Source organism: Solanum pennellii, chromosome 9 (assembly GCF_001406875.1).
Source record: "Solanum pennellii chromosome 9, SPENNV200".
Lineage (NCBI taxonomy): Eukaryota > Viridiplantae > Streptophyta > Magnoliopsida > Solanales > Solanaceae > Solanum > Solanum pennellii.
Window position 1 is genome coordinate 1,847,395 of NC_028645.1, and position 27,833 is coordinate 1,875,227.

At 30.3% G+C, this 27,833-nt stretch overlaps 3 protein-coding genes across 4 annotated transcripts; 2 read left to right on the forward strand and 1 right to left on the reverse strand.

Moving 5' to 3' along the window:
- The first annotated feature begins 654 nt into the window (after window positions 1-654).
- On the forward strand, window positions 655-5,789 carry LOC107029357. Its single transcript, XM_015230751.2, has 4 exons — window positions 655-788; window positions 881-958; window positions 1,040-1,138; window positions 5,402-5,789. Exons 1-4 carry the CDS (start codon window positions 786-788, stop codon window positions 5,480-5,482), a joined length of 261 nt encoding a protein of 86 aa, XP_015086237.1. The 5' UTR covers window positions 655-785; the 3' UTR covers window positions 5,483-5,789.
- A 10,511-nt stretch (window positions 5,790-16,300) lies between these two features.
- Window positions 16,301-20,969, forward strand: LOC107031789 (ACT domain-containing protein ACR10). Of its 2 annotated transcripts, none has more exons than XM_015233262.2 (6): window positions 16,301-16,736; window positions 18,348-18,563; window positions 18,705-18,810; window positions 19,019-19,355; window positions 19,764-20,048; window positions 20,555-20,969. In XM_015233262.2, the coding sequence occupies exons 1-6, from the start codon at window positions 16,583-16,585 to the stop codon at window positions 20,690-20,692; spliced, it is 1,236 nt and encodes a 411-aa protein (XP_015088748.1). In that variant the 5' UTR covers window positions 16,301-16,582; the 3' UTR covers window positions 20,693-20,969. The 2 variants fall into 2 exon arrangements, with proteins under 2 accessions (XP_015088748.1, XP_015088749.1); XM_015233263.2 differs by lacking the exon at window positions 16,301-16,736 and adding an exon at window positions 17,232-18,114.
- Window positions 20,970-22,244: 1,275 nt separating this feature from the next.
- Window positions 22,245-27,699, reverse strand: LOC107029903 (heparan-alpha-glucosaminide N-acetyltransferase-like). Its single transcript, XM_015231340.2, has 13 exons — window positions 27,453-27,699; window positions 26,699-26,836; window positions 26,234-26,315; window positions 25,866-25,942; window positions 24,954-25,069; window positions 24,540-24,648; window positions 24,339-24,455; window positions 24,166-24,257; window positions 23,978-24,044; window positions 23,710-23,791; window positions 23,523-23,614; window positions 23,168-23,311; window positions 22,245-22,632 (listed from the first exon to the last, which is right to left on the reverse strand). Exons 1-13 carry the CDS (start codon window positions 27,678-27,680, stop codon window positions 22,486-22,488), a joined length of 1,491 nt encoding a protein of 496 aa, XP_015086826.1. The 5' UTR covers window positions 27,681-27,699; the 3' UTR covers window positions 22,245-22,485.
- Between the last annotated feature and the right edge of the window lie 134 nt (window positions 27,700-27,833).

Sequence of the window (27,833 nt, forward strand, 5' to 3'; positions counted from 1 at the left end):
ATATGATATCGTAAAAAGGATGTATAATTCATTTGAATTAATAAATAGAAATCAAGGAAATATATGAAATATAAGTGTCAAATAAACTAATTACACATATAATCTAAATAAACTATCGTATTTGAAATATACACGTCAAATGAACTAATTGAATAATTACATTTATATTTTAAATATTTTTTTAGTAAAAAAGAATAGAAGAAATACATCAAATAATTACATATGTATTTTTTAAAAAAAAATAGTAAAGAGAAATCGTGAAAATATATGAAATATACACGTCAAGTGAACCATTTAAATAACTATGATGAAGTATGTAAAATAAGCACCTCAAATAAATAACAAAACAATGACACATATAATTTAAATATTTTTTAATTAAAAAACCATGGAATATACATATTAATCGAACAAGTTAAAATTAAATTTCTTTCACCGAAAAAGAAAAAAAGAAATAAAGAACAAGTGGAAGAGAAAACAAATTTCGTCTAAAATTGATCAACATTAATCTAATTATTATGGCAAAATATCTTTATACTAACATATATAATATAACGAAAAATTTAGTTTCAAAAAAATAATAACAACTTATAATAAAATATTTTTCACAAAAATATTGAATGGGCCAACCCGACCCGACCCGATCATTGGATCTCCTTCAAAAAGTCGACTCTTTGACCCGGAAAAGTAAACAAAGGTCATCTTCTTCTCCACACAAAAACAAACCAGAAATCTAAGAACACAAAGGAAAAAAGTACTTTTTTTTTAAACAAATCTTTAAAAAAATGGTAAGAATCAAAATCTTTAGTTGAATTTCCATTAATTATGTATACCCTTTTCTTAATTTGATTTTAATTTTATTTTTTGGCAAAAATTGCAGGTTTGTGTAGCTTGCTTAATACCACTGTTCCTAGTACCGATCGTTAATTTATTACCTGTTCTCTTCCATATTCTCATGGTAAGATCCTTTAAAAACTTGATTTATTGGTTAATTTTGATGTTTATAGTGTTAATTTGTGTTTTTTTTGGGATTTTATAGGCGAAAGTTTATAGAATGTGTGGGAAGGAGTATCAGAGACCAGAAAGAGCACCTCCTGCTTGTCCTTTTAAACCATCAGCTACTAAACCCAATAATTCTGTAAGTTTTTTTTTTTTCGATTATAAAGGTGTGATCTTTTGCTTAGATGGGTTGAGCTGAGGGTCTATTAGAAATAGTCTCGTTACCTTTAAGGTAGGGGGTTAAGTTCTTTTTTTCGATTATAAAGGCGTGATCTTTTGCTTAGATGTATTGAGCTGAGGGTATATTGGAAATAGTTTCGTTACCTTTGAGGTAGGGTTAACGTTTGTGGACATTTTACCCTCCCGAGAGCTCACTTTGTGGGACGACACGGGATATGTTGTTGTTGTTGTTGATCTTTTGGTTGGATGTGTTTGACTTGCTTGAAAAAATTGGAAGATGCTAAATCCGATAATTTTGTAAGTTTTGATTGTAAAGGTGTGATCTTTTGCTTAGATGTGTTGATTTGCTTGAAAAACTTGGGAGCTACTATAAACTTAATAACTCTGTAAGTTTGTTTTAGATTATAAAGGTGTGATTTTTTGCTTAGATGTGTTTGAGCTGAGGGTCTATTGGAAATAGTCTCGTTACCTATGAGGTAGAGTGTAAGGTTTGTGGATATTTTACGCTCCCGAGAACTCACTTTGTGAGACGACACGGGGTATGTTGTTGTTGTTGTTGATCTTTTGGTTGGATGTGTTTGACTTGTTTGAAAAAATTGGAAGATGCTAAATCCGATAATCTTATAAGTTGTTTGATTGTAAAGGTGTGATCTTTTGCTTAGATGTGTTGATTTGCTTGAAAAACTTGGGAGCTACTATAAACTTAATAATTCGGTAAGTTTGTTAGATTATAAAGGTGTGATTTTTTGCTTAGATGTGTCGATTTGCTTATAAAATTTGCGAGCTACTAAACCCAAAAGTTATGTAAGTTGTTTGATTGTAAAGGTGTGATCTTTTCTTTCAAAGTGTTGATGAACAATAACTAACAACATATGTGTGATCACACAAGTGGGGGGGGGGGGGGGGAGGGAGGGGAGAGTGTACACCTTACGCCTACCTTGGGAGGTATAGAGAGGTTGTTTCAAGAAAAAGGTGTGATCTTTTTTTTGAAGTGTAGACTTGATTGAAAAACTTGTAAGCTAAACTGGATAATTCTGTAAGTTGTTTGATTGTAAAGACGTGATCTTTTGTTTCAAAGTTTTGACTTGCTTGAAAATCTTGTTATCTAATAACCCATAATTCTGTAAGTTGTTTGATTGTGAAGGCGTGATTTTTTTAAAGTGTTGACCTGCTTGAAAAACTTGTGAGCTACTAACGCAATAATTCTGTAAGACGTTTGATTGTGAAGGCTTGATCTTTGTTTCGAAGTGCTGACTTGCTTGAAAAACTTGTAAGCTACTAACCGAATAATTCTGTAAGTTGTTTGATTGCAAAGGTGTGATTTTTTGTATAGACGTGTTGAGTTGAAAAACATGTGAGCTACTAACCCAATAATGTTTTTAAGTTTTTTGATTGTAAAGTGTGAGTTTTGTTTCAAAGTGTTGATTTGCTTGAAAGATTTGTAAGCTACTAAAACCCAATAATTGTGTAAGTAGTTTGATTATTAGGGCTTCTATAAGTGGTAGTATATAATAGCTAGGTTTGGTAAAACCCAATAGCTTTGTTCTAAACTCGGTATTTGTGTTAAAAAATTATCAAATATGTACAAAATTAAATTCAGAACCGAGTTACAAACACTTGGGCCATTTCTTAGAATCCCTAACCCATAAAGTTCAAATCCTTGCTCCGCCTCTATTTTTGTTTCACCACTTGTTGGCTTGCTTGAAAAGTTTGTTCTTATTGCGAAATATATGAACTAGATGATCTTGGTTGGAATGTTTGATTGAAATTCGCTGTTGCCTGTGTGTGTATATGTATACACGTGCATACCTGAATAAGCTGCTCAGACTGTCTGATTGAAATTCATTGGGGCCCACACGTGGATCCTTACAAACAAATTCTCTTGATGCTAGTTGATTGGTATAAATGTGTATGTGTGTGTTTTGGGTGGTTGAATGTATCTTTTGCTTGGATTTGTGGTGAACAAGTTGTTTGAAATTTGGATATAGGAAATGCAATATCGTTTAGCTTTCTTCAGGAAAGAGTTGTTTTCTTTGAAGTTAATGACCTCCTTGTGCCTGTAATACTGTTTAATTTGGGGAAGCACCAGCTTATGGTGCATGTGATTGTCTGAATACCCCGATGGTATTTTACTATTTTTGATGATAGCATTTAGAACGTTGAATTTTTCTGAAGATGAATGTAAATCTGTGAAGTATGGGTTGGAAAAGCAATATGCTGAATCTTTGAGGACATTCTGATGCACATGATGCTAGAACTCGGGGGATTTAGGTGATTGTGGTTTATTCTTTTCCTCTTTCAGATATTCTGATATTGAGTACCATGAAACCAAAGTACAATGTTGAATGAAAAGTTTAACCCACAATAAAGAAAGCACCAAAAGAACTTAACTTCAATCATAGTTTTTGTTCACAGTTGAGGTTCTTGAGTATACTTTTTGTTTCATTTCTCTCATTTTAATGGTAGACAAAAATAAGAAACACGATATATATTTGGAAAGAAAATCTGTGTTGTTGACTTGTTTCTTATCCAATAAGCTCTTAAAAGAATGCTGAAAATTTTCTATCAAAAATTTCCTGTTTGCCCGAGGTTCAAATGGAAACACTCTTCTCCAATGATCTATCATTTGAGTTTAAGCTTTTGCACAGTACTTGGTAATACGTTGATGAGGTTTTAGGTTCAGTTCTTATAAAACTAAGCTGTAGATATGACCCTCAATGTGGTCGAAATATTTCTCTCAAGGAGACATTGTAGAACTACCTTGTTCACCGAAAACTTAAACAATCCTACATTTTGGTTCACGTCCTCCGGGACATGTTAGACCTTAACTTTTTCTGCTCCTGTTCAGTTGTGGTTCCCATGCATTGGGTGAGCATAGTAAACCGGGTTGCCCTCTCTTTTTTTAAAAAAAATTGTGGATCGAAATGAAAAATAACTTCCTCACTTTTTCATTTGAGACTATCCACTGCAATGATCCTTTCGCGTTTCATTCACACTTTCAAGTTTGTTCCCTACACTTGTTAAAGTTTAGATCTTCTTTCCCCTGTTTATTTATGGATTTAATTCCCTGACTTCAAATTTTCTTTCCCAAATTCATATTGTAACGTTCAACAAAACCGACTGGAGTTTTGTTGCAGGAAATACTAAGATTATGTAGAGCTGATAAATCTGTCACAAACTAGCTACCATTGACCTTCCCAATCTCACCTTGACCACGATATCATGCACCTCTAGAAAAGTTACTGTTCGGAACTACAGTTGTTGCATTGCCCCTATTGCTTTTCAACATCAGGAGGTAATACCCTACGAGATGTTTGGTAGGCACACATACAAGTTTGAAATCTATATATTGAACCAAGTCTAGTATTTATATGGAGAATGCTGTAGTGGCAGGGCCACTGAGTTTCAATGTTGAACTGGTTTCTAGGTCATCAAAAAGAAAAACAAATTTCATCAGCTTTGTTCTTGGCCTCTTGCTACAAATTATCATATATTATGCTTTATTCTATCTAGACACCTCGCAACATTACTTTTTCTTGGGGGTTTTGAGACAACTAGTAGTAGTGTATGTTCATTGCATAATTGAGCATAAGAAAATCAAAATATGCAGATTGGCACTTCTTTATGCCTAAAGCTGTTTTATTTCAAGGTATTATGAGCATATGATATCAAGTGAGGAATAAGTGAGTCTTCACTACTTGTTAAAGCTTTTCATAAATATGATAAAAGAGAATAACAGTTACCTATGTCAAAAAAATTATGATAGAAGAGAATATATTTGTTCAAATCGGTATTCAAGTTTATGGAAAATAGTCTGTTTATGATGTCTATAGGCAAAGCTAGCTGAGTTTCTAGATATGCCTTTACTATGTATTGCATGCTAGTCAAAAACTCAAATATCGCTCCTTCACTTCTGTTTTCTTAACTATTAGACGTTTAATGAACCTTCAGAGCTATCTTGAACCTATATCCATACATTGTCACTAAATTATGGAAATAAAAAGAAAGATACTATTTTGGAATCCTGGTTAATGGTATAGTTTCCGTGACATCTTTTAAATTTTCCATTTGCTAACAGATTATTGCAGTACATGTAGTTTGAGCTTCTAAACTAGATCAATCCTCGTATTTGTGCCATTTGAACTAACGTTATATCTTTCGTCCATCTTATTTATTGCGTTAATCAATATCTCAGTATAACAAGACACATTGTGTCTAACAGGTTACCGGAGAAGAACCAAGTCCTGGCGCCCCCCATCCTGTACCTAAGGCAGTTGGAGTGGATGATTCCAAGCAGGACTAACTTTTGAAGTTGGAAACTTTGATTGTATTCAGCAAATTACATATCGGTTACGTCTTTTTTGAGACTATGCAGGTTCTCCTAGCCATTGTAAAATGATATTGTGTGCTACCAATATCATCTTGGTTATAATTTAGTTTGTGGAGATTTGGATCATATAAACTGGACCTTCTACTTGTAAATCTATGTTTAGACACATGACATCTGATTGTGTCTTTTCTACTTTATTATCTTTCTTCAGTTGTTTTATGTATGTGAAAGTGTCATTCTTGTGTCAATCACATAAAAGTGACAATTTGGAGATTCCGAATTCGAATAGTGTCGTTGAGTTTGTCTGACTCTTTTACTTTTAGGATTGGTCAGTTATTTCTCTCGATGAGGCGGGGAAGGGATATAACTCAGAGGTAGAGTGTCACGTTGACGTGGTGGAAGTGATCTTCTTGCATAACTGGCAAGTGAAAATCTACCATAAAAGATTTTTGTGGGATCATTTACAACTGGCAAACTGTATCTGCAGTTTTTGAGGACCATTTTGATGAATTTGATTTGTTTTTTCTTGCCCATGTCTTTTGATAGTTGTGGACATGTGGTATTTATTGAATTTGATTTAACTAAAGGATAAAAAAAAAAGGTTATCTTTTGCCAAAAGGTGAAAGGGATAGGCTTCGGTCGTTTTTACGGTAACAATATACTCAGTGTAATCCAACATGTTAGAACTTGGGACGGTGGTATGTATGCAAGCCTTATCTCTACTTTGTGAAGGTAGAGAAGTTATTTCACTCGAGTCGTTTTTGTTAGGATAATTTTAGGGTTATCAAGTTAATGACAATTTTCTTAAGGAGAACATGTTGAAGTTTAGGTCATGTGATTGCAGAGACGAAGCCAGAGAATTGGAAATTTATTATCGACAAAGGAGTTTAGGGTGATATTTTTACCTCGCTCGCTTAAAATATGGTGCAAAGTTTTGATTGTTGAGCGATAAACTTTGATCCGATTATTCAATACTTGTGATGGTCGGAGATAGCAGATAGATATTTAGTTGAACTTTATATTTAAAGTGATGCATGTGCAAATCTACAAGTTGATGTTAAGTCACATGTTTGAGTTTCAAATTCTACCACATCCACTTGATTTACCAATTTCGAGATCTATTTTTTATATATGTTCAATGATTTTTAGATGCATAAATAAAATCGAATTCAACCTTACTGCTTTTGAACGAAATTAATATATTAGGTCTATTCTTGACTTAAATTATCGCAAGGTGAGTTGGATACTATCGAAAAAGGGAGTGAGGTTTCCATGTGTATTAACAAAGTTGTTATAAAAAATGAATTTAGGTTGAAAAATAATTGAATAGATAAATCAAAATTAATACGCCAGCTAGGTCTATTCTGAACTTGAAAAAATGCAAGGTGATCTGGATATAATCGTTTCGAAAAAGGTGAGTGGGGTGTCATGTGAATAAACAAACTTATTATATAAAAAATAGATTTAGGTTGAAAGTATTATTGAATAAATAAATGGGTTGGTGAGCTATTGGTCAAAATATTTTCAGTGTATTAAGATCTTGATTGAAATTTAGGTGGATATTTGTTGAAGAAAGCTCTAAGAAAGTTCAAAATTTGCCAAAATTTGCCACCTTATTATAAAAATTACTATAATATTTTTAATATTTTTTACTTTTTAAGATTATGGTCAAGTAATGATGATGTAATTATTTAATCAAATGAAGATGCCAGGAATTTTCCAAGTAATTTCTGTTTTTTTTTCTTTATTTGGATGTACTCTCTTAAGATTTTAAATATCAAAAAGTTTGTTTTGGATGAATGATAATTTCTTATATTATGAGTTAAAATGTTAATCGTATGAATAAAATCTCGTATTAATTAATATTTGAGAAAAAAAAAGAAAGAAAGAATTAGAAGGTTTTGAAGATATATACGAAGTGTGATTTTTTTAAATCTAGGAAAGCATGTGAGCTTGTTTCAAAGTGATTAATATCACGCTATATATATATTAAAAATATTTTAAAATTAATTAAACTTGATCACGAGTAAAAATGATACAACGATGTCATGATGACAATTTTACTATTTTTGTTTATTTGCAAATTGATTTACTATATTTTTATTATAGCTTTGAAATTTGTGACGGACTTGACTCAAAACAAGTAAGTCTGAAATAATTCCATTCAAAATTTGCTCGTGGATTATAAATTTTGACAGAGACGAATGTAGAATTTGATCTTTATGAATTCAAAAGTTTATGATATTATAAATTTTGATAAACTCTGTAATATATATTTTAGATCAAAATTATTAAATTTTATCGAATAATTCATATTTGCGATGCTAGATTTTCCCATCAATAACTCATGATTCTATAGGTTTATGAAGTAAAATAGGATAATTAAAATTAGAAGTAAGAAAATTTGTTTATGTTTGAGATACATTTATAATTTTGATTAAAAAGAGAATTATAATTATTTTAAAAGTAAAGATGTAAATTAGACATTTTTTTTTCCAAACTTAAAATAGTCCAAAAACTCCAAATATAACCTTACTACCTACCTGAAAATATCTTAACTTTGGGGAATTAAATATCTAAAATTGGGTCCTAAATATTATAATTAAATTAGTGGTCCCTAATTAATTTTAATCCGTGAAAGCATAAAATTATTTTATATTTTTTTGGTAAGTTATGCTTGTTCCACGTGCTAATTAGGGATTAGATTTCCTTAATCTCCTCCTAATTCACATATCTTTTTTCTCAAAAAAAAAAAAAAGTGTGATTAAGAAATCTTTGTCCATATATATTAATCATGTAAGATATTATAAATTTCATTATCACAAAGAGGGGATTGGGGGATAATTAATCAAATTGATATGACTTTTAGGTATAATTGGCCTTTCAAGAAGCATGAAAAGCTCATATATTTGTTTTTTATCGATATTTTGTATTTGTATTAGAATTTTAAATAAATTTAAATTGTGACATGTTGGATCCATTTAAGAGTTGTTTTTTTTTTTATAATATATATATTTAGAGTTTGAACTTAAAACTACTGGTTTAAAATGAAGGGGCATTATTGTTGGTGGTTCTATATTAGTGTTTAAGTATGCATTTGTGTGACGGATATAACTAAGTAAATAAAATTGTAATATTTTTAATATCTTGAGTTTTTAGATGAGATAATCAGTTAATCACACATTTCAACATATATTAAAGCAGATAAAATTTTATATTCGAATCTCGTCATTATTTATTATCAAAAAGTAATTTTCATGTGTTTGATTCATGAAAAATATGTTCGTTGCTTTTACGGGTGAAACATGAGAAAAATTTGTTACTAGTTTGAATGTTTTGAACTTGAACTTGCAATTGTTTTCTTCCAAATAATTTTGAAAAAATTACATAAATTAATATATTTTAAAAAATAATTACTGATTTTTAGCGATACTTTTAATTTATTACCATTTAGTTTCCATTTGTTATTAATTATATTATTAAATATGAAAGCTACTAACATCCTTATTATAGGTGAGCTAGTCATAATCTTTCATTTTCTTTTTTCACATTTGAGTAGACAATTTGTCCAATAACTAAAAGGTTGACATATTTCTTTTTATAATAATAATAATCTCAAAGATTCTTGTTGATTTTATGAGATAAAAGTCTCTATCTCGAGGCTTTATGATTTTTCTTTTAGCTTTATATATATATATATATATGATGTTTAATATTCATTTTGAGATTCGATTGATTCGTATTAAAAAAATTTACTTTAATTAAAGAAAGAAATATTTTCTATTAAAGATGATGTCATTTTTAAAATTTAAATTCAAAAATTTTTAATTGAAAATAAAAAAACACTTAACAATATACCGTAGGTAGACAATTTATCAAATGGCTAAAATAATACATGTTTCCTTGTAGCAATCGAAAAGATTTATAGTGATTTTATGTGGTAAAAGTCTCTATCTTGGGTCTATATAATTTCGTTCGAATAGAATATATCTTATTCGTTCTGAAATCTAATTAATCACATTTGTATCGAGCTTGCTACTTCTTAAAATTGAAGTGCTTCCTGTATAAGACAGTCGTGAGTCAATATTTTTTTTACTAAAATGAGTTAAAATATTGAGAAGTAAATACATAAAGAAATAATATTTATAATTAAATATACATAGAAAAAGTATTTAAACTTTGTATATATATATAGTTTTTGTATGTATGATGTAATTTTCTCAATAAAAAGTTTGAAGGAACTCTTTATAACGTTTTAATTACTAGCTTCACTTCTAATTAAATACAATACTATTCCGACGGCTCGAATTCGAAATATTGATTATTTAGTAATAGTGGTGTGTCCACATGATTTATTGTTCTTTGACTAAGTTTAATATTTTCTTTTATTGTATACTTGTGTTGAACCAATACCTTGTTGCATTTGCCACCTTTTTATGGGACATTAGGATAAAAAAAAATTTCCATTTGTGGCAATAAAATTAAAAAAAAAAAAAACTCGACTATATATATATGTTGGTAAATATCTCCCTTGTTATATGATATATTAGGATGTATTTTTTTATTTTATGTATCATTAGTTGAGATTGGCAAAAATTAAAGTATTTTTAAAGCAAGGTTATACTTTATTTATATGTAGATGAAAGCAATAAAGAACATAATTTTAATTCAACAATAATTTCTAGTAGATTTAAGAAGAAAAATTCACTAAAAACCAAAACTTTTTTTTTTTTTGCTTTTTTTGTATGTAATAATTTTCACTGTTCACGTGCTTGGTTTATGAAAAATATATTGTTTCTCTTAAGCTTGAACAAGACGAAAATCTATTACGAGTTTGATTTTTGAATTTGAACTTGCAAATATTTTGTTCCACATAAGTTCTATCAGTTTGGTTCAATAAAAATACGCTGGTTGCTCTTCCGCGTGAATAAGTCAAAAATCAGTACTAGTTTGATTTTTTTGAACTTGAAAAAAATAAATTCAAAATTTTTTCACGTGTCTAATTCATGAAAATACGTTTGTTGCTCTTACGCGTGAACAAGGTGAAAATTCATTATTAGTTTGAATTTTGAATTTTTGAACTTGCAATTTTGTTTGCTTCAAATAATTTTCACGTGTTTAGTTCATGAAAATACGTTTGTTGCTCTTACGCGTGAACAAAATGAAAATTCATGATTAATTTTTTATTTAAATTTAAACTTGCAATATTTTTTGTTCCAAATAGCTTTCACATGCTTAGTTCGTGAAAAATAATACATTTGTGATCTTATGCGTGACCAAGATAAAAATTCATTTGCTAATTTAATTTTTGACTTTGAACTCGTAATAACTTTTATTCCAAATAGTTTTCACTTTGTTAGTTCATAAAAAATTACGTTGAGTGCTTTTACTCTGAACAATTGAACTTGCAAAAAAGATTCAATAAATATATTATTTTTTTACGAATAAAATACTTTGCATAAAGATTTTCAATAAATACATAATTTTTATTTATTATTTTAATNAAGCGTTTAATTTTAAAATATAATGAATGTTTCAATAGATGAATTACATTATTGGAATATAAAAATGGGAAAATTGTATATAATAGCAAACTAATAATCTAAATTAATGGGAATAGCTAGGGTTTGATTTAATTGTGCTCCATAGCAAACATTAGCTAAAATTTGCCAGCGTCTCTCTCCCAAAAATCTTGCTCACCACTCTCCATTCTCGCTCGCCTCTCTCGCTTTATACACAGAAGTGTATAATTCTGAATCTGTTTTGTATATAAAGCGAGAGAAAATTGTATATACACATGCAAAAATGTATATCTTCGTGTTATACACTTAATTATACAATTTACAAACATTTTACTTCAAATATTGCATAGAAAAAGGCCAACGAATTATACAATTGCGAATTATACAATTGCAATGAAATACAATTTTCTCTAGCTTTATACAACAGAAGTGTATATATTGTGTTTCTGTTTTTGTAGAAAGCGAGAAAAACAAATATCTTCTTGCTATACACTTATAATTATGCAATATACATACATTTTAATTCGATTCAACTGTATGCAAAACAAATTATACAATTGCAGCGAAATAGGCCAGCGAATTATACAATTTAGGCCAGCGAATTATACAATTTAGGCCAGCGAATTATACACTAGTATATGTATAGCGAATTATACAGTTTTTATGTTTGCTATGGAGCGCAATTATGCAAAGTTTGCTATAGCATACAAATATGAATTTTTTGTTTGCTATATGTGAAAGTTGCCCTATAAAAACAGTGCAATTAACCCCTAAAATTATAAAAATAGTCATTAGTAAAGTTTTGTATCAATATGAAGAGAGAAGTGTTTGAAAACTTTGTTAAACTTGACGCAAATTATTGGTTTCATTTTTAAACTATTGATAACTTTAAGAACACTTGTCGACTTGACTAACTAAATTAAATGTATCCCGATCACCGGCCCTTAATTTGCCACATGACATAGCAAGTGATCTCATACTTTTGCGTGACATGTAACTATTAATAAAAAATTAAGAAAAAGTATTAAAATACCTCTAAACTTTACGAGAATTTGGAGGTGAATTTCACTCGTCATAATTATTTGATTATTTAGTTTCCATTTGTTATTAGTTATATTATTAATTATGAAAGCTACTAACATCCTTATTATAGGTGAGCTAGTCATAATCTTTCATTTTCTTTTTTCACATTTGAGTAGACAATTTGTCCAATAACTAAAAGGTTGACATATTTCTTTTTATAATAATAATAATCTCAAAGATTCTTGTTGATTTTATGAGATAAAAGTCTCTATCTCGAGGCTTTATGATTTTTCTTTTAGCTTTATATATATGATGTTTAATATGCATTTTGAGATCCGATTGATCGTATTAAAAATAAAAAAACACTTAACACTATACTGTAGGTAGACAATTTATCAAATGGCTAAAATAATACATGTTTCCTTGTAGCAATCGAAAAGATTTATAGTGATTTTATGTGGTAAAAGTCTCTATCTTGGGTCTATATAATTTCTTTCGAATAGAATATATCTTATTCGTTCTGAAATCTAATTAATCAAATTTGTATCGAGCTTGCTACTTCTTAAAATTGAAGTGCTTCCTATATAAGACAGTCGTGAGTCAATATCTTTTTTACTAAAATGAGTTAAAATATTGAGAAGTAAATACATAAAGAAATAATATTTATAATTAAATATACATAGAAAAAAATATTTATAATATATATACATAGAAAAAAGTATTTAAACTTTGTATATATATATAGTTTTTGTATGTATGATGTAATTTTCTCAATAAAAAGTTTGAAGGAACTCTTTATAACGTTTTAATTACTAGCTTCACTCTTGATTGAAGACAATACTATTTCGACGGCTCGAATTCGAAATATTTGATTATTTAGTAATAGTCTATCGTGGTGTGTCCACATGATTTATTGCTCTTTGACTAAGTTCCAATATTTTCTTTTATTGTATACTTGTGTTGTACCAATTACCTTGTTTCACTTGCCACCTTTTTATGGGACATTAGGATAATTTTTTTTTCCAATTGTGGCAATAAAATTTAAAAAAAAAACTCGACTTTATATATATGTTGGTAAATATCTCCCTTGTTATATGATATATTAGGATGTATTTTTTATTTTATGTATCATTAGATGAGATTGGCCAAAATTAAAGTATTTTTAAAGCAAGGTTATACTTTATTTATATGTAGATGAAAGCAATAAAGAACATAATTTTAATTCAACAATAATTTCTAGTAAATTTTTAAGAAGAAAAATTCACTAAAAACCAAAACTTTTTTTTTTTTTTTTGCTTTTTTGTATGTAAATAAAAAGAATGGGTAATTTTTTTTTACAAAAAATATAAAAACAAAATTTTAGACAAATAAGTCATTTTCACCATAATGATTATATTTATTCTCAATTTTAGCTTTTTGCTATCACACATCCATTTGTTTTGTTTTTGAATTGTATCTTATCTCTTAGATGCATGAAATATCTTCAAACATTTGATGAAGAAAATTTCAAATTTTCTAGTTTTTTTAATATACACAAATTGAAGTTTAACTTCACAAGGATAAACATATTTTTACACAAAATATTTACATCAATAATTCAATCGCGGTTAAATAATTTTGATAAAAACAATTAACCATAAATAGTGATAAATATAAATATACAAACACATCTCATGTCTCTGTCATGCTGCATGTATTTATTGATTTGATATAAAATTAAATTATCGATAAATTATTTATATACATAATAAGTAATTTTTTTTTCAAATATAATAACATAATCTACGTCAAATTTAATGAAAATTCTATCGAACTCACAATCATATACTAGCTTCACCTTACCCTAAGTATAAATATCTGATGCGAATAAATTTTTACGATTTAACAAGTGCTTACCATCAAGGACAACTTGATAATATTTGAACACCAAATATTAAACCATGTCACTAATAATCATCTTGGTAGCATTCAATGGTTTGAATAATGTAGGGCCAAAATTAATATTTCTTAAAAGATTTAGATGGCCAAAATTAATATATATATATATATATATATATATATATATATATATTTTGCTTGATTCTTAAAAACACTATATCATCCTCATTAACAAGCATTTAATATTTACTTGTTTATATATAATATATATCAATAATAAAAATATAATTGCTGTATTTTATTAGCAAAAGGGATATATATGAATCTAATTAATTAAATCATAGTCCTCCCACTTTTACACAACATTTAACATTATAAACATGCATATCATATTATAGTATATATTTTAATGTGGCATAAAACCCCACTTGTAAGGGAGCTTTTATTAAATATACTAAAGTTTCAATCTCTCATAACTCATTTTCAAATAATAATTATTTTTTTAATAGCCACCATAATAAGAACTATATCACATAGATCTTGTTCACACTTTATTTTATTTTTATGGTTTTTTATTTTATGTCTCATTTTATTGACCTTCACTCAATTTTATATATTTAGCTTTTGAACAATGTTATTATTAATTATCGTTTTTTTTATTTATGTGTCATTTGATAACATAATTTTATATATTTAACTTTTGAACAATGTTATTATTGATTATCGACCGATTTAATTTTACTTCCCTTTAGGTCGCTTCAAAAATATCTGTTTCGTGTGATTTTTTACGATAGTCAAAATAAAATACGTATATTTCAGTGAATCTCAAATAATAAATTATTATTTAAAAAAAAAAAATCAAAGAAGGTGCCCTACTACTTAAAAAAAATAGGATTTGGGCCAACCTCCACTTGAATATTCTACCTTTTTATTTTTCCAACTTTTTCTCCAATAACTAATTCAATTATTGCCATTTTAATTACATAATCCTATTATCCACCATGACCTCACATCGCATTTTTTTTTCCTTTTATTTTTTATTTTCAATGTGTTCTAATTACTTTTATAAAAAAAAAATTATCATCAGATTAATTTTTTTCTTTTTTAAAAAATTTATTTATTATTTTTCCAATTTTCTTGAAATTTCCGTCGAGATAGGCACGTGAGAGGAACCGTTTCTAGAAAGTAAGTCACGTGACCGGCGGCTAAAAAAAAGTGACGAGAAAATGATGTATCTAATTTCTCACGATATATTGTAGTTCCAAGTTATCCGCAAATGAGATATTAAAAATAAAATATTATAATGTATTTTGACCTAATAAAGTTTATAGTCAAACCGACAAACATAAAATAAAATAATTAAAATATTGCTATTCCTTATCACTTGTCATTAGCCACGTGGGTTTTTTTTAATAGTGTTTTGCTTTCTATCTTAATGGAAATTTTGAAAATATTTTAATCAAACTTAAAAGAAATACAAGCATATTTTGTTGAAAAAATAACAATTTTAAGGAATCGTTGTGTATTTATTCGCAAATGACTTAGTATTGATTGACGAGATGTGTAATGAAATTAATGATAGATTGAAAGTTTTCAGAGAGATTGTAGAGTTTAAAGATCTCAAGTTAAGAAGCTAATGTTATTTAAGTGTCGTGACACACGAGACATAGTTGAAGGTGAAATACACACTAGTACTTATTTAGTACGTTTTTTTCATGCTATGTATAATTAATGTTTGTGCTAATTATACATTCTATTGTGTATTTAAACGGTGCATTAATATCATTATTTTTAGATATTAATAATACATTTTAATACCTATATTAACATGGTTAAAGACTCAATTATCCCTTAAAAATCATTTTTCTAACTCAAATCAATTTAGAAATAACTATTTTTTTTCTGTTGATACATTTTTGGATATAACATTAAAACTAGATTTTAATAATTTAAAATCAATAAATGGTAAATTAAATAGGCTATATGTTTCAAAAAGAATGATTTACTGTCTTTTTTAGTTTTTTCAAAAATATTTTCTTTTTTTTTCTAACACTTTAACTTTAACTTTCCAGATGACATGTTTAAGACCAAAAAATTAAAGCATATTTTAGTATATTTGACATAATTTTAATTTAAAATCACAACATTAAAAAAAATTTCTCTTCTTAAACCCCGTTTCAAATCAAATTAAATAATTTTTTTAAAAAGAAAGTATAATTAGCCATATTATCTTTACTCCTTTAATTCCATAACATTTAAGTGAGAAAATTATTTATACAAAAGAAAAAATAAATTTTTATTTCCTAGAAATTCCAGCTAGCCTTGTTTTTGTTTGTATATTTCTTCACCCCACATGTTTGGTCAGTGAAAATTACTCTTTTCCTTACCATTTCCCTCACAAGATAAAATAAAAAAAATTAATAAATTTTTTTTTGGAAAAATAAAAGCAAATCCCACCAAGAAATTCCCATATTTAAAACAGAAACTGAGGTGTAGGCGGAGGAATAGAGGTAAAAGATTCTTCTTTTATAGAAAAAGATTGAATCTTTATGTATTTATTTGTGATTTAGTTGTTGAAAAAAGTGAAAAAATTGGGAAAGGAGGAGAAAAGAGGCAACCCCTTCATCTCCATTTGGAGGAAGAAGAGGAGATGGGAATTTTGTATGATGATGTTGTGTTATTGAATCATTCAGAAAGAGAAGGTGAACCAAGTGTGATTACTGTGAATTGTCCTGATAAGACTGGTTTAGGTTCTGATCTTTGTAGAATCATTCTCTTTTTTGGGCTCACTGTTGTCAGAGTTGGTATATGCTCTTATCCCTATCTCTCTCACTTTTGTGTTCTTGCAAAGTAATTATAGTGGTGTTCTTAGTGTGTATGTGTGGCAGAGTGAAAAATTTGATTTTGCTTGGTGTTGTTAGTTTATTTTGTGTGTGGGGTTTGTGCATCTCTCTGTGTTGTGTTGTGTTGTGTGTGTGGGGGGGGGGAGTGAAAAAGGTTGAATCTTTCTTGATATATTCTGTGTGTATTTATAGGTTGAATCTTACCCATATCTCTCTCTTGTGTTCTTGCAAAGTAATTATAGCGTTGTTCTCAGTGTGTATGTGTGGCAAGAGAGTGAAAAATTTGATTTTGCTTGGTGTTCTTAGTTTATTTTGTGTGTGGGGTAGTGAATCTTTCTTGATATAATCTATAATCTCTATGTGTGTTGTGTTGTGAGTGAGGGGGNGGTTGAATCTTTCTTGATATATTCTGTGTGTACGTGGGGAGGGGGGTGGGGGCAGAGAGTGAAAAGGTTGAATCTCTCTTTGATGTAATCAGTGTGTGAGTGAAAAGTTTGAATGTTTGTTTAATATAATTTAATCAGTTGTCTGTGTGGCAAAGAGTGAAAAGGTTGAATCTTTCCTAATATAATCAGTGAAAAGGTTGAATCTTTCTTTATATAATCTCTGTGTGTGGTGGAGAGTGAATAGATTGAATGGTTTTTGATATAATCAGTTGTGTCTCTCTTTGTGTGTGTGTGTGGCAGAAAGTGAAAGATTTAATCTTTCTTGATGTAATAGATCATTTTCTTTTGTGTATGTGTATCAGAGTGAAGGATTTTGAATCTTTCTTGATATAATCAGTTTATTTTTGTGTTTGTGTGTGTGTCAAAGAGTGAAAGTTTGAATCTTTCTTTGATAAAATCAGTTTATTTTTGTGTAAGCGTGGCAGAGTGAAAAGATTCATTCTTTGTTGATATAATTAGTCACTGTTGAATTTCTGAAATTTGGTTGAGACTCTGCTGGTTTTGAGGATTAATGAAACGCTTATGATTTCTTCAATCTGGGATTCTTTGTTGCATACTGGTTACTTTTGGAAATTTGTGTTTCAGTTTTTTAGCTTTGTATTCTTGCTCTTCCATATACATCCAATTGAAGAAATTTAGCTTTCATTTTTTTTGTTTGTGTGTGTGGTGTGTATGTGTGTGGTGGGTGAGGCAGAGAGTGAAAAGATTGAATCTAACTTTATATAATCCATTACTACTGTAGAATATCCGAATTTGGTTGAGAGTTTTGAGAAAGGATTAGTGGAAATACTTTTTATTTTTAGAACGGAGCAACATCTTACTTGAATTTGTGAATGGAACGCTTAAGGATTCTTTGTTGCAAAGGAGAACTGAACCTACTGGTTTCATTTGCGGTATGTGTCTTTTTTTTTTTTGTAATATCTTTTAGTGGAATGAAGTTTAGCTTTTGTGTTTTTGTGGAACTAGTATTCTTCGAATGTCAATTTTGAATCTGTTTCAACGAGACTGGAGTACTCTATAGTGTGTTTGAAGATAATTCAGATTTCAGATAGTTTGGTTGATAATACAACTGTATGCGGAAGATTTTTTTAGTTTGCCATCTTACACTTTGATTCTTTTGCTGAAGATGTATCGACTGACGGAATATGGTGCTACATAGTGTTTTGGGTGGTGGGAAGACCAGACACAAGATGGAATCTGTTAAAGAAGAGACTTATGGGAGCCTGTCCGTCTTGTTCTTCTGCCTCCGGCATATCATATTATCGTGCTGAGTTGTCTCCTAGGCCTCCTGAAGTATTCCTCTTGACGTTCTGTTGCAACGATCGAAGGGGCCTTTTGCATGGTAACTAATTTGAAGCTTGTTTTCTAAACTTTCTGCGCAGTACCTTTTTTCTTTTTAATCTAAATCTAGTGTATGTGTTTTTCGATTGATTTAGACTTATTCATAACTGTAGTAGTTTTGCTTTTTGTTAAATTATGGTAGATGTGACGGCAGTACTTTCCGAGCTTGAGCTTACAATAAAGAAGGTGAAAGTATCCACTACTCCAGATGGAAAAGTGATGGACCTGTTCTTCATCACTGACACAAGGTACCGACTTGATTAACTTAATAGCTAATTTTAAGTTAAAGGGAATTCAGAAAATTTCCCGAGTCTTTTTTTTCCGCCTTTGGTCACACCATCTTATCAAGTGAACCTTGTGCCGAAATGCTTAAGCCAGATTTCGGTTACAAAACTATACCTAATTTTACTTTTATCATTTGTGTGATAAAGAGTCGTAATTCAAATGTTTTATCAGAGAACTTCTACATACAAAGAAGAGACAAGAAGACACACATTACCAGTTGAAATCTGTTCTGGGCGATGCCATGATAAGTTGTGACATAGAAATGGTCGGGTCTGAAATCACCGAATGCTCTCAAGGACCATCGTTCCTTCCTCAAGAAATTGTCGAGGACATGTTTAGCTTCGAAATACTTCATGAGCAACTGAGTACATCTCTTGCCTGCAATAAAGCGATTATCACCGTCGATAATTTGATGAGCCCTGGTCATACTCTCATCAAGATTGCTTGCCAAGATCACAAAGGTCTTCTGTATGACATAATGAGGACACTGAAAGACTACAATATTCAGGTACATAGTTCTATATCTCTAAAATATCTATCGATAAAGTCTTGCGATAATCTGCATAAGGCGAATACAATCTCTCAATAACCATATACATTATGAATACCAATATCCTGTTCGAAAAATATAACTTCTTAGTTAAAATTTGGACTTCTGATTAACATATACTCCCTCTGTCCTGATTCAACCGTCTTAGTTTGACTCGACTCGGAGTTCAAGCTTTTAAAGGGAGATTTTTGAATCTCGTGGTCGATTAAAGATGTGTGCAGTACTTTAAATCTCGTGGTCTTAAACTTGCCACGCAGAATGTTGGAATTGGAGAACTTATTAAATATAGGAAGAGACTCTTTTTGTGACAGTGCTAATGAACTAAAGTAAAACTATTTCTCACCAATTACTTCGATGTTGTATCAGATATCATATGGGCGATTCGCTGCAAAAACTAAAACAGAATGTGAGCTTGACTTGTTCATAATGCAAGCAGATGGCAAGAAAATAGTGGACCATAGCAAGTTGAATGGTTTGTGCTCACGTCTTCAAATGGAACTATGTCGCCCTCTTAGAGTGTCATTGATGAACCGAGGTCCTGATGCAGAATTACTGGTTGCAAACCCTGTAGAGTTATCCGGCAAGGGTCGACCGATTGTCTTTTATGACATTACACTGGCGCTCAAGATGCTTAATATTGGCATCTTTTCGGTAAGTCATCATTAATCACTCTTATGGTTTATTTCTATCCTCTGCCTTAGAGATAATCGTGTGCTAGGCTACGCTAAAAGCTGGTTTGCCAAAGGAAAAATGTCATGACATTGATTGAACGACAATACTTTTTACTTTTTTAATATAACCGATAAGAGGGTCAGTGGTACACTAGCTAATAGCCCGCCCCTCTACCCTTTTCCTCTGAAAGACCAAGTTTTTCTCTGCAGCAAAGTCCGAAACCCGTGGTACCTCCAAAATTTCAAGAGTCTGAGCAACATAGCTTGGACGAAGGATATTGTTGATAATAACTACATCTCGAACCTTTCATACTGTAACCGAGCGTCTACATATATAACTTCATTTGGCCACCTAGATAGGAAACTTAGTTGGAATGGAAATTAGAAAAAGAGGAAACGATGCTGCTTGTCTCAATGCTATGCGTCTCACATATCGTGGATTTTAAATGCATTAGTCTTTACTTGTTGCTTATCGCCTTTTTTCAGGCTGAAGTAGGGAGATATCAGATTGGTGATCGAGAATGGGAAATTTACCGTGTCTTACTAGACGAAGGGAATGGCTCGGGTCCCTCGAGGAACAAGATTGTGGAAGCTGTTTGGAATATGTTGATGGGTTGGGAGTAAACAACTAGTGAATATGTACAGTTCCTGTGTTCATTGCTAAAAGGCCTCATTTGACTCAATGTATATACAGTGTATATAAGTGTATTAATGTAGAGGTAAAAAAAAAAAATTGTGTCTGTCAAGTTTCAATGCAAGATTTTGCAAGGCTAATCTTGTAGAATCATGTGAGAAATGTAAGAAGTTAAAAAGACTTCTTTTTATAAAGTTATAGTGTTTGTAGAAGTTGTATGTACAGATTATTTAGTACCATAACCTTTTGGTTGAGTATTAGCACCAAGTTATATGCTGTTCATTTATAACTTTTTTCAGGTTTACTAGTGTTAAGTTATCGCGTGAGATCGCTCACATTGTTGGTCTTTTAAGTCTAGATAAAGGAGGAGGGTTGTTGTTGGTCCGGACAAAGGAGGAGGGTTGTTGTTGGTCCGGACAAAGGAGGAGGGTTGTTGTTGGTCCGGACAAAGGAGGAGGGTCGTTGGTCCGGACAAAGGAGGAGGGTTGTTGTTGGTCCGGACAAAGGAGGAGGGTTGTTGGTCCGGACAAAGGAGGAGGGTTGTTGTTGGTCCGGATAAATGAGGAGGGTCGTTGTTGAGGGTTGATTAGGAATAACCTTTGTACTTCGTAAAGATAGGGTTAAATCCGCGTACATCTTATCCTCTTCAGATTTCATTTGTGGGATTACATTAGAGTTTGTTGATTTAGTGATAGTGTTAAGTTATGGCAATGAGTAGGGGTTAAGTAAGAAGAATCGTTTCGGTTTTTTCCCTCATCTCTTCAATGGACAAAGTTATTCGATATCTTCGAGTTTGTTAAAGCATATTTGTTTATGGCGTCAGATAAACGAGGAAGGTTGTGATAAGATATTTTTCGCAAATAAGTGAAAGTCAATTCTCAATGCTCTTACAAGATAAATAATGAGTTAAACTACTTATGCTGACATAAAAATTAACTCGATAAATTCTCAAACCTAAGTTGGGGAGATAAGGTGAACTATAAAAAATAAATACTAAATGGACTTAAAAAAAGATATATTCTTTATAGTTTGGAGGATATTTTCAAATTTATTTTAATTATAATTGATTCTCTAAATATTATTTTTAAGATATGTTGATATTCTTTTATTTCCTCCAATTTTGGAAATGGCCCCAAAACAAAACCAACTTTAGGAAACATTTTTACATCACTTTATATCTGCCATTTCATTCAATTACATCAAATCAAATCAACCTATCAATTATATTTCTTTTTCATGTAAATTATGATACGATGTTAAAGTACTCACTCCGTTTCAGTTTGTTTATCTAATTTTGACATGACACATAATATAAGAAAGTAAGGGAAATTGTTAAACCTTGTGGTCACAAATTTAAAATATGTAGAATAATGAACAATGAAACGTCTTGTGCATCAAAATACGAATTTCCCTTTTTTAAACTGTTCAATTTAAATACAATATATTTAATTATCGATAATATAAAAATTCGTTAGATATCAATGTATATAGGATATAGTTGTGTTGAGACTAGAATAACAACTAAAGTTGAGACAAATTAAATAAAATGGCTATAAGATGGAGTAGAATTAGAAAGATGTGGTTGAATGATTTTGATTACACTTTACAATAGGGGAGTAACAGGGTTCATCCAGACTCCTTCGACAAATAATTACACTGTATATATAAGTCAACTTTTCTTTTCCCGATGTATATATAGTAAATGATGAACCTATCAGATGAAAATCAAGCCTCCGTTCGCGATAACTTTCGTTTTCCTTATTTGTTGTGTGATTATTTTTCTTTATAGTTTCCAATAGATACCAAGTCTATGCAAAATCCCAGCAAGAACTGCCCAGAATGTAATTTCAGCAAATATTACATATAATAAAGTTCCCAATTTTTGTGATTTCCACACATTAAAGAATACATGATGTTGAATCCAATTTACCTAAAAAAAGAGACAAAAAAAATGAAAAATGATTACTAATATATAGTTTTCTAAATATAGAAGACGCTACGCTATAATAAAATCATTAATATTCGCTCAATTGAACCTGACTGACATAGTCAATACGACAAAAAGTAAAGTCTACAATCTGTCGAGACGTTGAGTTAATGATAATAAGTTGACACCACTTGCACAATAATTCTACTTACGCCACTTGTTAGACACCTAGTTTTGTGACTTGTGGTTCAAAGAACCCATACACACAAAGTAAGACAAAAGTAAAGACTAGAACTCGAGACGTTGAGTTAATGATAATAAACTGACACCACTTACACATAATTCTGCTTACGCCACTGATTAAACACAAATTTTGATGTTAGCTTTGTGACTTCGTATTCAAGAATCCACACACACAAAATAGTACAAGACGTAAAGTCTTAGAACATCTACGACTCGATACGTTGAGTTAATGATAATAAGCTGACACCCCACCACTTACACGTAAACGCGAAAAAATATATATGATGGTACTTACAAGGTTATTGTCTTCATTTTTGAAATACCATCCATTTATAAATCCAGCAAAGATACCTTGTGCTCCCATTACAAATATCAACATTGCATTCATTCCAATCCATTCCAACCACAAAAATGGGATTCTCATTCCCAAAACATCAATCTATATATTCAATAACCAAAACAAAAAAAAATCAAATTAGATTACGAAATCGATATCTACTTTTAACCTATGTTGCTCGGACTAACCCCAAAATGATGTCTCATCCACGTCAGATCCTAAAAAAAAAGCAGTATTTTTAGAGGATCTGACATGCACCTGTCGACATTTTTGTAGAGTCCGAGTAATTTTAAAGTTGTAGCAATTTGTATACCAGTATATATAATCCAGAAAATACAATTCCAGCAGTACCAGCAGTGAAACAAACATAGCTAAAACTATATAATTGTTTGTTTAGAGGAATTGCTGTATGAAAAAAAAAATCAGATTAAATATCTAAAAATAATATAAATTTTTAATTTCATCGATTATGGTGAGATGGATAGGAACGATAAATTTACCGTCTGAAAAATGTAGAATAAAGGCTGTAATAAGTAAACCTAACCCCATTGAGATCCATTGTTTTAGCCTCTCACCATGACCCTAAAAAAGAATGAGTCCATTGTTACTCGATTATTGTCACGTGCTCGATCCATATATTTAACTTATATACACTGACAGTATATCAAACTTTTACATTTACAAGTGCACTTTAACCAAATGTAGCACGTGATAGTGTAAAATTTCTTCTACTTTGTCAGTGTATAAACGTTAAATCGTTGAAAGTACCTTAAAATGAATCAAAACATGTCCATAATGTATGCCAATTGTTCCAGACATTATAGCTGAAATTGAACTAAACAGAGGAAACAGAGCAAATGTTCTTAGCTTAAAATTTTGTAAACATTATTTTTTCATTTTCGATGAATAGAATACAAACACGATATATATATATATATATACACACACACACGAACCTCAGCAAGCCTTCAGGTTCAAATGGAGCGCGACACCAACTAGGAGCATCATCTCGAAATGGACCTGTTTCTGGATAACTCAATGTACATACCTAAATATATAGTTTAGTGATTTCAAATTAAGATTCTTAGTATAATAATCAACGTAATTAGCTTTGATTATGTTGCGATACCTTGGAACGTGCCCAAACAGGTTGATTATACAGATGATTGATACCCCAAACTTGTCGATCAACGTAACCTACTGCATTGCAGGCAGGTCCTAAATGCCCCCTCATACCACATTTTACCTGAAAATTTTCACGTATCTATGGGTTCAGATAAAGTTCAAATCATGAATACGTATCTAAGTATACTATTTTAATGATGTATACCGTGTATCTTTGTGATGTATCTCCGTCGTGCACCAGGAAGTTCCAGTCAGGAACATAAAGACCATATATTGTAGTCATGTAAACAACGAATGCAACGAATCCTCCAAGCCTACAAACAACGATAGAAAGATCTAAAAGTCACGTGTTTGAACCATGAAAAATAACCAGGCCAACACTTGAGGAGTGTATTGAAGATAAACAAAAACGTACTCTCTGTAACAAATTAAGCTTTTAGATGATCGTATTATCAAACAATTAAACAAGTTCTATGACATGAAAGAATTTCACACTTTCTTGAACCATTCAACATGAAATGAGTAAAGAATCAAGCTATAAGTCTCAAATTTATACGAAATATACAGGACGACGCGATGATTAATTATCAATCAACATGATGAAATTGTGTTTGCTTACCATTGCCATTTATAGGCAGTGAAAATTGAGAAATGGCCAGGGGTTAAAGTTGTTGGCCTTAGCTTGGTAGTTAAGATCTCTATTAAAGCCACTATCAAATACACCAAGGCTATTCTCTGTAAAAATAAAAATAAAAATTGTATTAGATTAAAAAAAATAAATTCATTTCAATATAATAGCTTCCTAAATTTGACACCGTTTTTCATTTAGACACCTTATCGCGGGATTTGACATACTGAATACCTAATGTAAAAAAGTACTAAATAGGGGGTTGTCGATGCATTTGGCTTAGCTCAAAGGCCAAACAGATCAACGGTTGACCCCCTAAATTTGACATCATTTTTCATTCATACACTTAATCGTGAGAGTTTGATATATTCAACACCTATTGAGAAATAGTGTCGAGTTAGGGGCTAGTCGATCGATGTATTTGGCCTAGCTCAAAGGTCAAACACATCAACGACCAGTTCCCCGAATTGACACCCTTTTTCATTTAGACACATCATCGTGGGATCTGACATACTGAGTGAAAAATAACGTTGAAAAAGGGGTTGTTGATGCATTTGGCCTAGTTCAAAGGACGAATTGACACCATTTTTCATTTAGACGCGTCATCATGGGGTCTGACATATTAAACACTTAATTAAAAGATAGCGTTGAGTAGGGGGCTATAAACAAATTTATCTACAACCCCTTCAATTTAGCATCATTTTTTATTTAGACACCTCATCGATCATTGGAGTTTCACCATATTGAATACCTATTGAAAAATTGCGCTAAACTATGTCACTCGAATCCTTCAAAAATATCGTTATATCCATGTCGGAGGACTTTACACATACCTGAACATATTTTTAAAGAGTCCGAGCAATATATAGACGAAAAGTAAAGAATGAAAGAGGTTGAGATCACCTGTAGAATACCACACCATCTTATTACTTTCATGTCCACTCCATAAGCTAAATCATATGGTGCATGTGAGTATCCTCCTACATTTATGCATACACAAATTCTTATTTATCTAGAAAAAAAAATATAATTCCAGTTTGGACTTAACTTATATACACCGAGGACTGATATTTAAAGAATTTTACACTATTCGTAATTATGTTATAACAGGTAATCTATCTTATTTTCACGAACATGTTTACAGTTTTAATGTATCAAAAGCTAAACTCTTTCCTTGTATACATGTAAAATTTCACAATTTTTTTTTTGAAAAAACTTTAGTCTATGAAATTATTTGATCAACAAAATTTTGCAAAATTTATAGTTCATACCTTGTAGAATAATTCCCCAAAAGAGAAGCTTCAATGTCCTTAGTGTTACTTTTTTTATTACAGCACTAACCTTGGGAACTCTCTGAAAATTTAGAAATAGTTCCATTAAAATAATTCCAATATTTAAAAGTTTTATTTTACTTTCGAATAACGAGTTATTTATAAGAATGACTTTGAAAATTGGTAATCTTGAACTTTTGACATCAGTTGTCGTATGAGCAAAACTTTAACTATAACCGTTTTTTTAGTACTTTTGAGTTTAGACATTGAAAATTTGCCCATCAGAAAAACATAGTCGGTATAATTTCCTGAAGTATAACATGTCATTATATATTTTTGAAGAAATAATATCGATTGATCACTTTTCGGATATATCTTCAAAAAATTGGTATTTTCTTAAAATTTCACTCGTAGAATTTAAAATTATATCATGGAAACTATTATATATTTTAATTATATGTGTACCTTTAAGGCAAGAGCAATTGCAACACCAACAATGAAGAGAAAAAATGGCATTACAAAATCAGCCAATGTGCAACCATTCCATGGTGAATGATCAATACGTGCATATGCTCCTCCAGCATCATCAACTAATATCATTAACTATAAGAAGAAAAAAAAAAATCGCAAGGGAAGTTAGTGTTACGAAGCAATATAGAAATTTTTTTATAAAATCGCAAGGAAAGTTAATGTTACGAAGCAATAAAGAAATAAAATAAATAATAAGTAGTGGTATTAGCAAGTCAAAGAACAACATAGAGAAAAACCACGATAGTTATACTAGATTTCATCGAGTTTAACTTTTGCATACTGATAGTATGAATAAAATGAATAAAATGAATCACACTATCAATTCACCAAAATGACAAATGAGTGTAACGTATTAAACTTTATGTTATCTCTTGTATTCAGGTCAGAAAAAAAATAGTAATAAAAATAAAACAGACAGAAAATAAATAATTCGAGTCCACGTCTACTAAGTAACAAACAAGCATTTTATTAGAGATTTCTAATCCATTTTTATGTGATTCATTATAAGATTATAAATTATAACAAAGGGGTATATAAGTTAAACTCAAAATAAAGATATGTAATACAATTCACAAAAAGATAAAACAAGTAACCTAAAAAAAAAACAAAGGATATAGTTACGTGCTATAACATGTTAAAATGAACTAATAATTTTATCGTATCAGTATATATAAGTTAAATCGCGTACCACTATAGTGAGACCTCTAAATGCATCCAATGTTGCAACCCTTTTACCCTTCTTAATGGTTGGTTGTTCTTCTTCCTCCTTTTGCAATGGTTGGCTTAATATTTTTTGCTCATTTTCATGGCTAACCAAATCTTGATTATTATCAATTCTATTTGTATCAATATTTTCTTCACTAATATTATTCTTTTGATTGCCAAATCCTTCTTCTAACTTCTTGGGATCCTCCATTAATGCTAATATAATTCACTCTCTTACTTTTCTTATTTAAATTTCAAATAATATGCATGAATTTATAATACTAGTATGAAATTGTGACCATAATAAAATATATAAATAAATTGATGGGGAAATGGACAAGGCTAAAATCAAAGCCGGCTATTT